Below are 13434 nucleotides of genomic sequence, written 5' to 3'. Positions count from 1 at the left end.
GGGGACACAGATACTGTGGGTGTATGCTTCTGCCGCTAGGAGGCTGACACTAAGTGAAAAAAAGAGGTTAGCTGCTCCTCCGTCGTATACACCCTCACCCCTATTGCGGGCGGTACTCAGTTTTTTGCTTAGCGTCCATGGAGGCACACACGTCTGGTCTTGCTCCAGACTTTTTCTTTTTTTTTTTTTTTTTACCATGAAGATGAGACAGGGGCGATGGACCCTATTGAAAGGGTCCAATCTCCCCAAACCATCAACGGACGAGCATGTGTTGAGTATCGTCTCCACGTATCCTCTCCCGCACTGTGGGACATATCTGGGCTGTTTTCCCCAGACCATTTTTTTATTTTATTTTTACCGTCTATGAAGATGAGACAGGGGCAACGGATTGGACTGGGGTAAGTGCTGCCCGGGAGACCACAGGGAAAACGAGGTGCTACCTCCTTCCCCATATCCCCAGCAGCGGACAGATACAGCATGTCCGAAGAAGCAGCATGCATCTCTTGTCGGGCTGCGTTTCCGCGGGCGCAGAGCAAGCAATTATGCAAAGCCGGCGACTCCAAACACTCCCAGGAGCCCTCCCCTGCGACCGATCCCACAATACTGGTGTGGGAAGACCGCAGAGGACAAGGCTCGGGATTCCCGCTGTACAGCGCCCGCAACCTGACGCCTAACAGAACCTCAGTGTCCGTCCTCCCCTGCGACCGCGACCAGTGTGCCAAACCCCCCAGAGTGGGTCCTATCACTGTCACAGTTCATGCAATTGAGTCCTTTCAGGCCTCAGATGGGGGCACGGACAGTGGCTCGCCGGCCTTAGAGGGGACCTCCACCTCACAAGAGCCCCTCGCCTGCAGGGGCCCCTCTCACTCCAGGCAGGGAAACGAATCCACACCGTGTCGCCCTGTCCAACCAGTGCCTTGGCATCCGTAAGTTCGGCTTCTCGCTCCCCGTCACCAGTGGTTGGTAGCGAGCAGACCTCAGAATGCGACTCAGACGAGCCCCTTGACCTGGATACTCCAGCGTCACGCAGTGGCTACGGGGCATGAAATGGCATTTAAGCTAGTGAAGCGCCCGCACAGAATTTTTTCCTCTCACTCGGAGTTGGAGGACATAGTGCAGCGGCACAGAGAACATCCAGACATGCGTTTCTCGGGTCAAAAGGCACTCGAAACAAGGTATCCGTTTGCTCCGGACCTCCGTAAAAAATGGATGGATCCTCCGGGTTCGGGCCTAGCCACTAAGACCATGCTATCCGTCCCTAGTGTTTCCTCAATTAAGGATCCCACGGATCGCCTTATAGAGAGCTTAGTTCGCTCAGTATATGAGGCGTCAGCGCTCGCTCCCTCATTCGCAGCAACTTGGGTAGCCAAGGCTATGATATCATGGTCAGAAACATTAAACATGGTCGCACAGGAGCAGGATCTACCTGCAGAGATTTTGGAGGTCGCAGGTCAGATGGCGATGGCCGGAGACTATGTAATCAATGCGTTTTTGGATGCGGACAATTGCTCGGCACTTGCTGCCGCTAATGCAATTTCTATCAGAAGAGCCCTATGGTTAAGGACATGGCGAGCCGATTCTACTTCTAAGAAGTCCTTGACTTCCCTGCCTTATCAGTGCGGCCACCTATTTGGGGAGAAGTTGGATTAACTTATCTCCGACTCCACAGGAGGAAAGAGCGGGTTTCTCCCTTAACAAAAGGTCAAAACGCTTTTTCGTCACCCTTTTCAGGCACGTTTTCGGGCCTTTCGCAACCCCGGGTGGACTACAGCGGCCAAATCCGCCGCCTCAGGCCGCCCCAACCAGGATAGGGAGCGGCAGGTCTCATATAGAGCCAACCCATTGGGGAGAATGCAAACTCAGCAGCCCAGATCGATGGGATCCAGATGCCAAAGATTGTCGGCCAAATGACTCGAGACCTTTACCAGATGACACCGACGTTTTTTCTTCCCGGCTTCCCAGGGTGGATACCCATGCAAGGGTTCTATTGGGAGCCATCAAATCGCTCCAGCACAACGGAGTCATTGTTCCAGTGCCGGAACACGAAAGAGCTCTTGGATTCTATTCCAAGCTTTTTGCGGTTCCCAAAAAAGACGGGTCTGGCAGGCCTGTTTTGGACCTGAAGCTTCTGAACAAATTCATCAGGATCAGACATTTCCGGATGGAGTCTCTCCGTTCAGTCATATCAGCCACGGAGCAGTGAGAATACTTGACCTCAATAGACATCCAGGACGCATATCTGCATATTCCCATTTTTCCTCCTCATCAGAGGTTTCTACGCTTCACCATCGACGATCAACATTTTCAGTTCGTAGCGCTACCCTTCAGGCTAGCCACGGCTCCGAGTGTTCACAAAGGTTATGGCAGTTGTCATGGCCACACTGCATTCTCGAGGCATAGTTGTCTTATCTGGATGACCTCTTGGTCAATGCCATCACTTAACTTGATGGGAATATTCCGTTAAGTGATACATTTTACAAAAGTGGATCAAATTCCCTTGTATTGGCTGTATGATATTGATCACTACTTACTCTTCATAGAATATTTATGTCCTCTTTTTAGCTTCCTGTTTTAGGATTTTTACTTATTTATGTCTTGCATTTTGGCAAAGACAGCCATTCATTCAATGGAGCTGGATAAGCAGAAAAGCAGGAGTCAGAATGTGTACGTTTCTAGGCATTTGTTACAAGAGAATATAATAAAATACCCATATTCTCTCCTAGTGATTTCTGTGGATACAACCCACCCTCTTGGTGCCTAAATAAGTTGTATACATATAGCAAGACAGTCTACAGAATAAAGAAACTGGAGTTTTAGGGGAATTGTTTTTTTTTTTTTTTGTTTGTTTTTTTCGTGTTCTACAAAAAAGTTTTGTTTTTTTTTGTTTTAGTTGTTAAAAGAGAAGGAACATTTGGAAATTGAGCTGGGAAAGGCAGAAAGCGAAAGAGCAACATATGTGTCTGAAGTACGAGAGGTAATTATTGAAAAACAATATCTAATGTCCAGTATCGATTCTGAATGCAATGTGGAGCATTGTGCTCAGATCCGGGCAGGGTCTGGCCCGTTTTGTAGATTTGCTGATCTATATAGACTGAACATTGATTCACCAAAAGAAAGCACAGCGCTTTACATACATTATCGGCACTGTCCCCATTGGGGCTCACAATTTAGGCTATGTGCACACGTAGTTGGAAGTGCTGCGGATTTTTCTGCGCGGATTTTGAAAAATCTGCAGGTCAAAATACCTGCGGTTTAGCCCTGCGGTTTCACACCTCACAATCGTGAAGGTGTGAAACAGCAGCGGAATCCGCACTAAGAATTGACATGCTGTGGATTGCAACTGGCAGCAAATCCGCTGCATGTGCACAGCGTTTTTGGTTTTACCATTGCAAAGAATGGTACTGTACAACGCAGCAGAAACTGCTGCAGATCCGCAGGGCCAGAAACGCTGCTGATCCGCAGCAGAATCCGCAACGTGTGCACATAGCCTTAGATTCCCTATCAGTATGTCTTTGGATTGTGGGATGAAACCAGAGAAAACTCAGGAAATCCACGCAAACACGGGAAGAACGTACAACCTCCTTGTCCTTGGTGGGATCTGAACTCTGGACCCCAGCTCTGCACACAATGGCTCAATGGTTAGCACTGCAGCCTTGTAGCGTCCTGAGTTCATATCCAACCAAGGACAACATCTGCAAGCAGTCTGCATGTTCTACCCATGTTTGTATGGATTTTCTCTATTTTCCTCCCACACTCCAAAAGCATACTTGTAGGGAATCTAGAGCGTGATCCCCAATGGGGACAGTGCTGATGTATGTAAAACACGCTATATAAGGGAGTAAAATGAATAAATGTATACAGAATATTGTCCTAGTATATTATGGAGCCCAGTTATAGGAGGAGGACATTGCTGCTTGCGATGGTTTAATCGGATACTCCTTGCATAATGTATATTGGCAAATAGCCTGAACACCCTGAGAACAATATGGCTGGCTTTACTTGTGTTGCAGTTTCTTTCGTTTCCCTGCTGTTCTATAATACACAGGAAACCATGACTCTTCCAATATGGGGACCACAGCACAGATATTCCCTGTGATTATATCTTGCAAAGTCCCTGTCTTTCCTCAATCTTCCAGTTCAGAAGCGGGAAGCATCACACAGCTGGCACAATAGTGAGACAGTGGAGAGCCGAATGACTTCAGGCTGCCTTTTTTAACTAAGCGCCTGATAAATTATTACATTAGATCGGACTCCTTTAGTTTTACTAATTTCATAAGTTTACGAGCGATTTTATATTTTGTTCTCCTGCCATTGCTTGACATTTAGCAAGAAGGTGATGGGTCCAACGCTGGGTGTTCGTCGGTTTAATTTGGTCTTCGGTGCTGATGTCATGTTGACAGCGCTGCAGCCAATAAGTAAGCTCAGCGTTACAAGCGCATCGGAGCCACTGAGCTGATTGATTGGCAGAGTAAAAAAATTACAGCCGGTGGGCCGAGGTTTTTGAAAACGGAAAACCCCTGTAATGTGTACAAATAACCGCAGCTTTGTGTATTAAAAAGCAAATCCTGAGGGCAGTTTTGCTATTTCAATCTCCCTCTAGAACCAGTCTGACAATGTTAGATGCTAGGCTAGCCAGTATTCAGCCTGTACTCTGCAGATGCAGCCATAATGTTGTAATCCTAGACAACCCCTTTAAATCCGCACCTCCCCACACCACCATCGATTGGCTGCTTTAAAGGTTCTGAACTTTGTTTCAGCTGAAAGATCTGTTGACTGAGTTGCAGAAAAAGCTTGACGATTCCTACTCAGAGGCAGTAAGGCAGAATGAAGAGCTGACCTTGGTAAGACGCAGTCTCTCTTCTGTGTATCCGAGCCCCCCACTCCTACCTGTCTGCTAACCTATCCTGTCGAGTGTACTGCAGAGCTCTCCCTCTGCCGAAGCTTTCAGGCTCTGTTGGTCTTACCTTTCTGCATTATTAAACAGCCCTATACTCCACGCTGCATGCATTATGCTGGATTCGCTTTACACGGTCTCGGCTGAGCACCAGGAGTGCATCAACTCGCTGCTACATCTCAGTTATAGGAGCGGTGTCCTGGTTTACATCAGTCATTTTTAGAAACATACAGGCAAAAGAAAAAAAAAAAAATCCAAATTGCTATAACTTGACGTTTTTTGGTCGCAGTGATCTGGCTCTTCGATGCCTTACCCATTGCTCTTGGTAAAGTATGGATCATGGCACTTTTAGCACATGGACCTTGTTAAACAAATCCAAAACCAAGAAGATAATTTTGACAGTGGAATTAAAAGGATATTCTGGTCTGAAACCAAATAGGTGGTGAAAGCTAACCCCACTTATGGCTGGAACAGGTCACCATCTCCCACCAGTATCCCCTATTCCTTCCGTCTGTAAAGCCCATGGTTGGAGGATGATGTAAATGGAAGGTGTTCAATGCTGCTGCACCAATGGGACCTCCATTTATCTGGAGAATGGGGCACTGTTGTGCTCTGCTGTCTGTGGTTAAGTGGTTGGAATTTCCATAGTCGTGACTCCCGACCACCTCTACCCTGACAGCAGCAGACACCGTTCTCAACATAGCTGAAGATCCCATTTGTGTGGGCTGTATCGACTACATATTTATGGCATATGCTGTGGATAAGACAAATGTAGAAGATGAAAGTAGTCCCCTTTAAACTATGAAGTAAATGCCTTGGCTTATCGTGCACTGATTATTTGGGGGGTCCCTATTTTTGCAGCATTGCTTAGTCTGCTGAGCGGCCCATGTCTGGACTGTATGGCATGAATCCTACACCTTTGTCCTTTTTATCCTCATGGTTCTGGTTCCTTTTTCCATTATCTGATATTTTAACGTTCTTTTCTCTTCCGCTATCAATAGCTGAAGAGTCACCTGAATGAAACATTGCAGAAATTGGAAGGGGAACAGCGCGAAAGGCAGAAAGTGGCAAGTGACCTGCACGAGGTAGGCAACATCTTTGTACGTGAAAAGTATCTGGGTATTGGTGCTATATTGGGCTGGGAAGACCCCACTTTTTACAAGTTTTTTTATTTTATGTATGCTTCAATGTAGATAGATTTTTCTGCATTTTATTTTTGTTGACTTAGTGTTTTTTTTTTTTTTTTTTCCATTTTCTTTTTAATTTCTCCAGGCTCAGAAATCTCTAGATTTCATTCAGCTAGAAATACTAAAAGGCACGAGTGACTCTAATGTCATCGAGAATAGCGATATCTCTCCAGAAATGGTAAGTGGATGTCAAAAGAGCAGCAGATCGGGCCTGGGGAAGACATAGTATATACTTTTACGTGTGTGCTTTACATACCTGTTTTTCTCAAGGATGAACAGCAGAAGAAAGAGAAAATCTCCTCCAGTTTAAGTCAAACGGTGATGCAACTACAACAGTGTCTTCAGGCCGTAAACCAGCAGCTCACAAAGGGACGAGAAAACGTTCAGATAATAGGTAATGTGGGCACTCACTCGGGAATGGGCAAAGTTACTGTACCAAGGCATATCCCATGGCCCTATTTCTGGGGGCAAAAAGGAACAAAAAATAACATTAAAAGCAATTTTTTCTAATAATTATAAAATAAGAATTTTGGGGAAAACTGAATTGAGGGAAACCTAGTACAGCATGACTGCATTGGTCGACTGTAATCCATGCTCAGATTGAATCCTTTCTAGTTCCCAAAGTTCAGAATGTTACATTGGACCTATAGACTGGGAATGTGCAGTCGTTTCTTGTCCCAGGACTACACTGGAGGAAGTGAACCAGTCCCAAGGGCCACAATAAAACTTTAAAGGGCTTGTCCCCTACTTTAAATTACCCCCCCCCCCCCCCCCCCCATGTATCCCCCTGGGGCCCCTAATGAATTTTGCAAATACCTTATGTTGCCTATACTGCCTGTGAGCGGCGCTATCCGTGGCCGCTCACAGGCAGCACGTGACCCAGTACTGACGTCACGACAAGTGAGGCGTGACTCAGCGCTGGGTCCCCGCGGTGGCTGCGGTGTTGCCAGCACTTGACGGGACGTCAGCGGAAGCAAGAGCCGGCTGCAGACAGGTGTCACGTGCTGCCTATGAGCGGTCAGCGATAGCGCCGCTCACAGGCAGTATAGGCAACATGAGGTATTTACAAAATTCATTACGGGCCCTGGGGGGGATACATTGAGGGTTAATTTAAAGTAGTGGACAACCCCTTTAAGGGAGTCAACATTTCCCATCTATTAGGAGATTTGTGGTTTCCTTCTCCGTTGTCGGTATTTCAGATTTTCTCTATCGCTTCATTGGGGGACACAGAAGCCATGGGTGTATGCTGCTGCCACTAGGAGGCTGACACTATGTATAGAAAAAGGTTAGCTCCTCCTCCGCAGAATACACCCCACCGACAGGCACTAATTTCTGGTGGACACAGGTCTGTCATTAGACCCATATCTATCTCAGTGTGCGTCGTTTTCTTTTCAACCGGAGGCGGCGCTCAGCCCTCTAGTCTGCCTATCAGCAGCGGGCGGTGCCATCCTTGGCTGCAGTTAGTCCCGCCCTCCTCCCTGTCGGCTCAAGGAAGCGCGCGCTTTATCCTACTGGGCTCCCCTCAGGCGGCCGCCATTTTCCCCAGCCTGTCAGCCGGACTCCGTCGCCTCCTCTGTGGCCTTTGCATACGGACGAGCTGTGCAGCAGCGCTCGCTGGAAGCATCCACAGGACACCGGACCGTGAGTAGCTCTGCAACTGCAGACTGACACCCTCCTCTGCCTCCTGTCCCCCAACCTTCCGGCACTGCTTCAGTGACTTTCCCTCACTATGTCTAACTCTAAGCCTGATCGTGCTCATCCTCCGGCTTCCACTTTCACCTTAGTCAAGTTCTTTGCATGCTCTTCTTGCAAACGCAAACTTCCCTCAGGTCAGTCCACTCCCCTCTGCATCGACTGCAGCAACCCCATTCAGCCCGCCGCCCAGGAGCCCCCTATTGCTCCACGCGAGAGCGAATCTCCCGTTCCTGACTGGGCTTCTTCCCTATCTCAATCAGTGGCGGATCTCACTAGGGTGTCTCAGTCTCTAGTGGCCGTTCTTGATAAGTTGCCCCTGAACACCTCTGCAGGACCAAGCAGGTCACAAGAGGTTCCATCTGAACCAGTCAGCATGAGCCGCAAAAGACCCAGGCAGGATCTCCGGCCGGAATCCTCCCCTCGCTCCATCTCACCACATAGTCCTTCCCAGCAGTCTTCTTCCCATGCCTCCTCACCTGAGTCAGGCGAAGCGTTCTCGGACGCACCATCCGAGGAGATTTTAGAGCTGGATTCGGACCATACCGCAGCCATGAAGGTTACGGTACAGAACCTCATTGCAGCGATTAACCATACTTTCGAGATCGGACTCCCCTGCGAAACCCTCAGATCAGAAGGGTTTCGTTCAGACGGGCAGAAACACCTTCCAAAGTTTTCGCTCCTCATTCTGAGTTTGCCAAGCTCCTCACCAGGGAAAGGGAAAATCCGACCAGGTGCTTTCAAAGAGGGAAGCGCCTCGGCATGCTGTATCCATTCTCTCAAGAGCTCACTGACAACTGGTCGGCTTCTCCTTTGTAGACGCTCCTGTGTCCAGACTATCTAACAGCACAGTCCTTCCGATTTCAGGTGTGGCAGCTTTGAATGATTCTAACGACAGGATCATAGAATCCTTAGCAAAGTCAGCATTCGAAGTGGGTGCGACGGTGTTCAGCCCAGCCTTTGCCTCCACTTGGGTAGCAAAGGCCATAGCTACTTGGGCGGAGGATCTCCGCCAAGGCATTCTTGATGGAGCCCAACCAGAGCGACTGGCCGAGCTAGCCAACCAGATCTCCCATGCAGGGGAATATTTGGTCTCCGCCTCCTTAGAATGCCGCCTCTTGCGCAACTCAAGCGTCCAGCAACTTGGTTGCAATCCGGCGTACAATTTGGCTCAAGGCTTGGCAGGCGGATTTGTCTTCAAAAAAGTCCCTTACCAACCTGCCCTTTCAGGGTGCGCGTCTCTTCGGATCCCAGCTGGACCAGATTATCAAGGACGCCACTGGGGGCACAAGCTCTCTTCTCCCTCAGTTCAAGCCTCGTAGACCTCCTCCAAGACGTCAGTTTCGGGCCTTTCGGTCTTTCTGCCGCGTCGCGGCGGCAGAACCTTTTTCCAACCAATAAAGGCCGCAAGCACGCCAGGATAGGAAGAAGGTCTCCTTTAGACCCACTCCAGCCTGGCGATCTCACTCCTCCCAGGGCAGATCCTCCAGGTCCAGAACTGGAAGGTCCACCTTAGCATGACTATCTACAAAGTCCCGAGGCACCTTTCCAACTGGGCGGCCGACTCATTTTCTTCAGAGACGTCTGGCTTGCCTCGGTGGAAGACGCTTGGGTCAGGGAAGTTGTATCCTCAGGATACAACATAGTTCGTTTCTCGGCCCCGGGATCGCTTCTTCGAATCCTGTCCTCCAAAAGACCCCGCCTTAGTTCCGGGCTTCTTTGCATCCATCGACTCCCTTCTCAGTTCCGGCGTGATTGTGCCTGTTCCCGAAACAGAGCGTTTCACAGGGTTTTACTCAAACCTGTTTGTAATGCCGAAAAAGGCGGCTCGGTTCGGCCCATTCTGGACCTCGACTGCTGAACAAGAGGGTCCGCTTGCGACATTTCAGAATGGAGTCCCTTCGCTCAGTAATCGCTTCCATGGAGGCGCAGGAATTCATGTGCTCAATAGACATTCAGGATGCCTGTCTGCATGTCCCCATCTTTCCCGGGCATCAGAAATTCCTGCGCTTCGCTATTCATCAGGACCACTACCAGTTTGTCGCTCTGCCATTCGGTCTCACCACCGCGCCCAGAGTGTTTACAAAGATCATGGCGGCGTTGATGACCCTGTTGAGGATCAGAGGTCTCGTGCTCTTCCCGTACCTCGACGACATTCTAATCAAGGCTCCGTCTTTTCACTAGACTCTCCAAAGCCTTACCATCGTTCTCAACACCCTGTCCAGTTTCGGGTGGCTCGTAAACAAGAAGTCCTGCCTCGTTCCGACTCAACGCCTTGTGTTTCTAGGCTTATTGTTCGACACCCGTCGATCTAGGGTCTTTCTCCCGGAAGAGAAGTTGATCTTGCTGCGACGAGAGCTGGAGAGCCCGAAGCTTCCATCTTTCCAGTCAGCCAAGAAAGTCTTGGGAAAGATGGTGGCGACGATCGAAGCGATCCCCTTTGCTCAATTTCACACGAGACCGCTTCAACAGCCATTCTGTCACGGTGGAACAGGTCCGTTCTCTCCCTGGATCATCCAATTCGCCTCTCGTCCCGGGTCAAACAGTCCCTCAATTGGTGGCTTACGTCACCTCTCATTTCCCTGGGAGTCGGGACTGTCATTCCTTCCGATTCACTGGCAGATTGTGACAACGGATGCCAGCCTTCGCGGCTGGGGAGCTGTGTTTCGCAATCAGATGGTTCAGGGTCGGTGGTCGTCTCAAGAGACAACTCTACCGATCAACGTACTCGAGATACGGGCGATTTATCTGTCTCTCATTCACTGGGAAAGGCTTCTCAAGGGTCTGCCAGTCTGTATTCAGACAGACAATGCCACAGAGGTGGCATATGTCAACCACCAAGGGGGACACAGAGCTCCTCGGCTCTAGCGGAAGTGTTCAGAATTCTCCACTGGGCAGAGGTATCGGTCCCAGCGATATCCGCAGTGCACATTCCCGGCGTGGATAACTGGGCTGCCGATTTTCTCAGCCGTGAGGGTATCGCGGCTGGAGAGTGGTCCTTGCATCCGTAAGTCTTTCATCAGCTTTGCCGTCGTTGGGGGGACTCCGGACGTGGACCTGCTTGCGTCTCGCCTGAACAGGAAGGTCCCACAGTTCGTATCCAGGGCCCGAGATCCTCTCGCAGTGGGCGACGATGCTCTGACCATTCCGTGGTCGCAGTTCAAGCTCCCCTATCTGTTCCCTCCCCTTCATCTTCTCCCCAAGCTGTTGAAGGTCAAGGCGGAAGGGGTACCAGTCATCTTCATCGCTCCGGATTGGCCCAGAAGAGCTTGGTTCGCGGACATCATCAACCTTCTCGCGGACGCCCCCTGGAAGCTTCCAGACAGAGCAGATCTGCTGTCTCAAGGTCCAATCTGCCACCCCAATTCTCTGCCGCTCAATTTAACGGCGTGGCTGTTGAAACCACGGTTCTGAAGCTGTCAGGTTTTTCAGATCGGGTTATTCACACCATGATTCGGGCTAGAAAACCATCGTCTTCCAGAATTTATTATCGTACGTGGAAGGCCTATTTCACTTGGTGCGAGGACAATGACGTTTCGCCTATGTCCTTTTTCTCTCCCTTCTATCCTGGCGTTCCTCCAGGCAGGCCTAGATGCAGGCCTTGCCCTCAGCTCTTTGAAGGGTCAAGTTTCGGCGCTTTCCATTCTTTTTCAGAAGACGTTGGCCTCCCGTCCGCAGGCCAAAACCTTTCTTCAGGGAGTGGCTCATACCGCACATCCGTACCGTGCTCCCAAGGATCCATGGGATCTCAATCTGGTTCTGGAGGCTCTTCAACGGTCTCCCTTTGAACCTCTCAGGGAAGTCTCCCCGTCCCTTCTCTCTTGGAAAGTAGCCTTTCTGGTGGCCATCACCTCCATCCGGCGCGTGTCGGAATTGGCAGCCCTTTCTTGGTGCTCCATCAGGACAAGGTGGTCCTGCGGCTTGCGCCTTTAATGGTTTCCCTTTCCTGCTACATGGAAAATACAGAATGCAGTTACTAGATGCAAACAAGCATGTACAGTATGTAGCCAAATGATTTGGGGCTGCACAGAAAGGCATTGCTGGCTTTTTGTGGCCCCTGGGGCCCATATGAATACCAGTAGTCCAGACTGATTTATTTTTAGCGTCCTAATAAGAGAAAGAAAGAAAAAAAAAAAAGGTTGTCGGATCACACAGCTGAATAATCAAAAACAATTTCTTTATTTCACACCATCATAAAATGTGTAGATATATCCACAAATAGATTAAAAAGTGTCACATTTTTGCGCGTTTCTGGCTATCAGCCCTTAGTCATAGCGTGCTAATTTGTACAAGACATATCCTCCGATTCATCAATTCTCATTAAGTGACTTTTGGTTTGTGGTCTTTGATATTTTGACTCCATATTCTTGAGGGTTAGTGAGCTTTGTGCAAAATCTAAGATACATTTTTTTTTTGCTGCTTTTTAGAGTAAAAATTTACACTATTTTTAAAATGTCACACGATAATCATGAACTGTGCAAAATGACATGAGACCGTTCTTATGCTCCACTAGGATATTGAAGCATATTTGTGCCAAAAATGTTTGCAACATTTTGAATTTGCAAATGATTTATCGGTTAAAACATATGGATAAGGAACATCGCTACAATAATGCGAAGAAAAAGCTCCAAACCAAGTTAAATTTACTTAAAAAAAAAAATGCAAATTAAATAAAGAGTAAGAAGCAAACATATTTTCTAACTAATTTTACTCCAGAAGTAAAAAAGAAATGATGATAAATTGTGGCCATAGAGTTGTCTGGTTTGTGTGGATAATAAATCGCAGCCAGAAAGTCGAAAAACTGCTTTTAAGTCGCTTATGAATGCTTTATTTTTTTATCTATTTTATATATTATAAGTTTTATGTGATTTAATACTGACAAATTGTTTGTGTTTTTTTTTTTTTTCTTCCCAGGATGAAGCCAACAAGGGATTTATCCATTGAGAAAGTAGTGGAAGGCATTGTAATTAAAATTTGCCAAAATTAAAGCCTTATTTATGTCTTCACCCTTTCTACTTTGTCTGAAACACTGAACAGAGCGACATCTTTTCTAATTCTTGTTAAACTACTGATTTAAAACAGGACAATAATAAATTAAAAGGAAAAAAAAAGACTCCACAGACAGTTTAGTTTTATAGCAAAATAAAACGGAATAAAAAAAAATACTATTTAGCTCTTTACATTCCTGAAGCTGCAGTAAAGACGTGTACGTACCTTTTTATCCTTTTTTTTTTCTTTCTTCGTTCAATACAGATTTATTCAGAAGATTCAACTATGATAAAGACGATGTATCAAATATATATCCTTTTATTACAGACGTTGTACACTGTTTTACTTAAAATCCACTTTGGGAGTAGAGCTGCATCTTGATTTCAACCTCAAATAAAACACTCCTTTTTTTGTTGCTAATGTTTTTTCTTTTAATGGTCTTAAGAGGGGGTCAAAATCAAATTGCTGAAGGGGCTATGGAATTTATTAAAAATGAAGCATCATAAAACAACCAGTCCTTGTGTGGTTTGAAGGTTAGAAAGTTGGTCTGCAGGTACCAGGCACACTATGGCTAAGTTGGTCTGGTATGTATGGACACTTATGTACCCATCCTTAGTGATGGACCCCTGTAGGAACGAATATTGGGTTTTAAGAAGGGTAAGTAGGTGGATC

At 47.6% G+C, this 13434-nt stretch overlaps 1 protein-coding gene across 11 annotated transcripts in view; it reads left to right on the top strand.

Moving 5' to 3' along the window:
- KTN1 (kinectin 1) overlaps positions 1–13177 on the top strand; it is a 187246-nt gene extending 174069 nt beyond the window's left edge. For 7 of the 11 annotated variants that reach the window (XM_073586010.1, XM_073586055.1, XM_073586000.1 and 4 more), the window contains 6 exons: positions 2891–2974; positions 4758–4841; positions 5896–5979; positions 6167–6259; positions 6352–6475; positions 12688–13177. In XM_073586010.1, the coding sequence (XP_073442111.1) occupies positions 2891–2974; positions 4758–4841; positions 5896–5979; positions 6167–6259; positions 6352–6475; positions 12688–12692 (474 nt within the window). In that variant the 3' untranslated portion in view covers positions 12693–13177. The remainder of the gene's footprint in view (positions 1–2890; positions 2975–4757; positions 4842–5895; positions 5980–6166; positions 6260–6351; positions 6476–12687) is intronic. The other 4 variants (XM_073586046.1, XM_073586073.1, XM_073586061.1 and 1 more) reach the window with 1 other exon arrangement.
- The last annotated feature ends 257 nt before the right edge of the window (positions 13178–13434 follow it).

This window comes from Dendrobates tinctorius, unplaced genomic scaffold, assembly GCF_039654945.1.
Source record: "Dendrobates tinctorius isolate UK_male_01 unplaced genomic scaffold, ASM3965494v1 ptg000010l, whole genome shotgun sequence".
NCBI lineage: Eukaryota > Metazoa > Chordata > Amphibia > Anura > Dendrobatidae > Dendrobates > Dendrobates tinctorius.
Note: the sequence above shows the minus strand (reverse complement) of the source record. Positions and strands in the feature narration are given on the sequence as shown.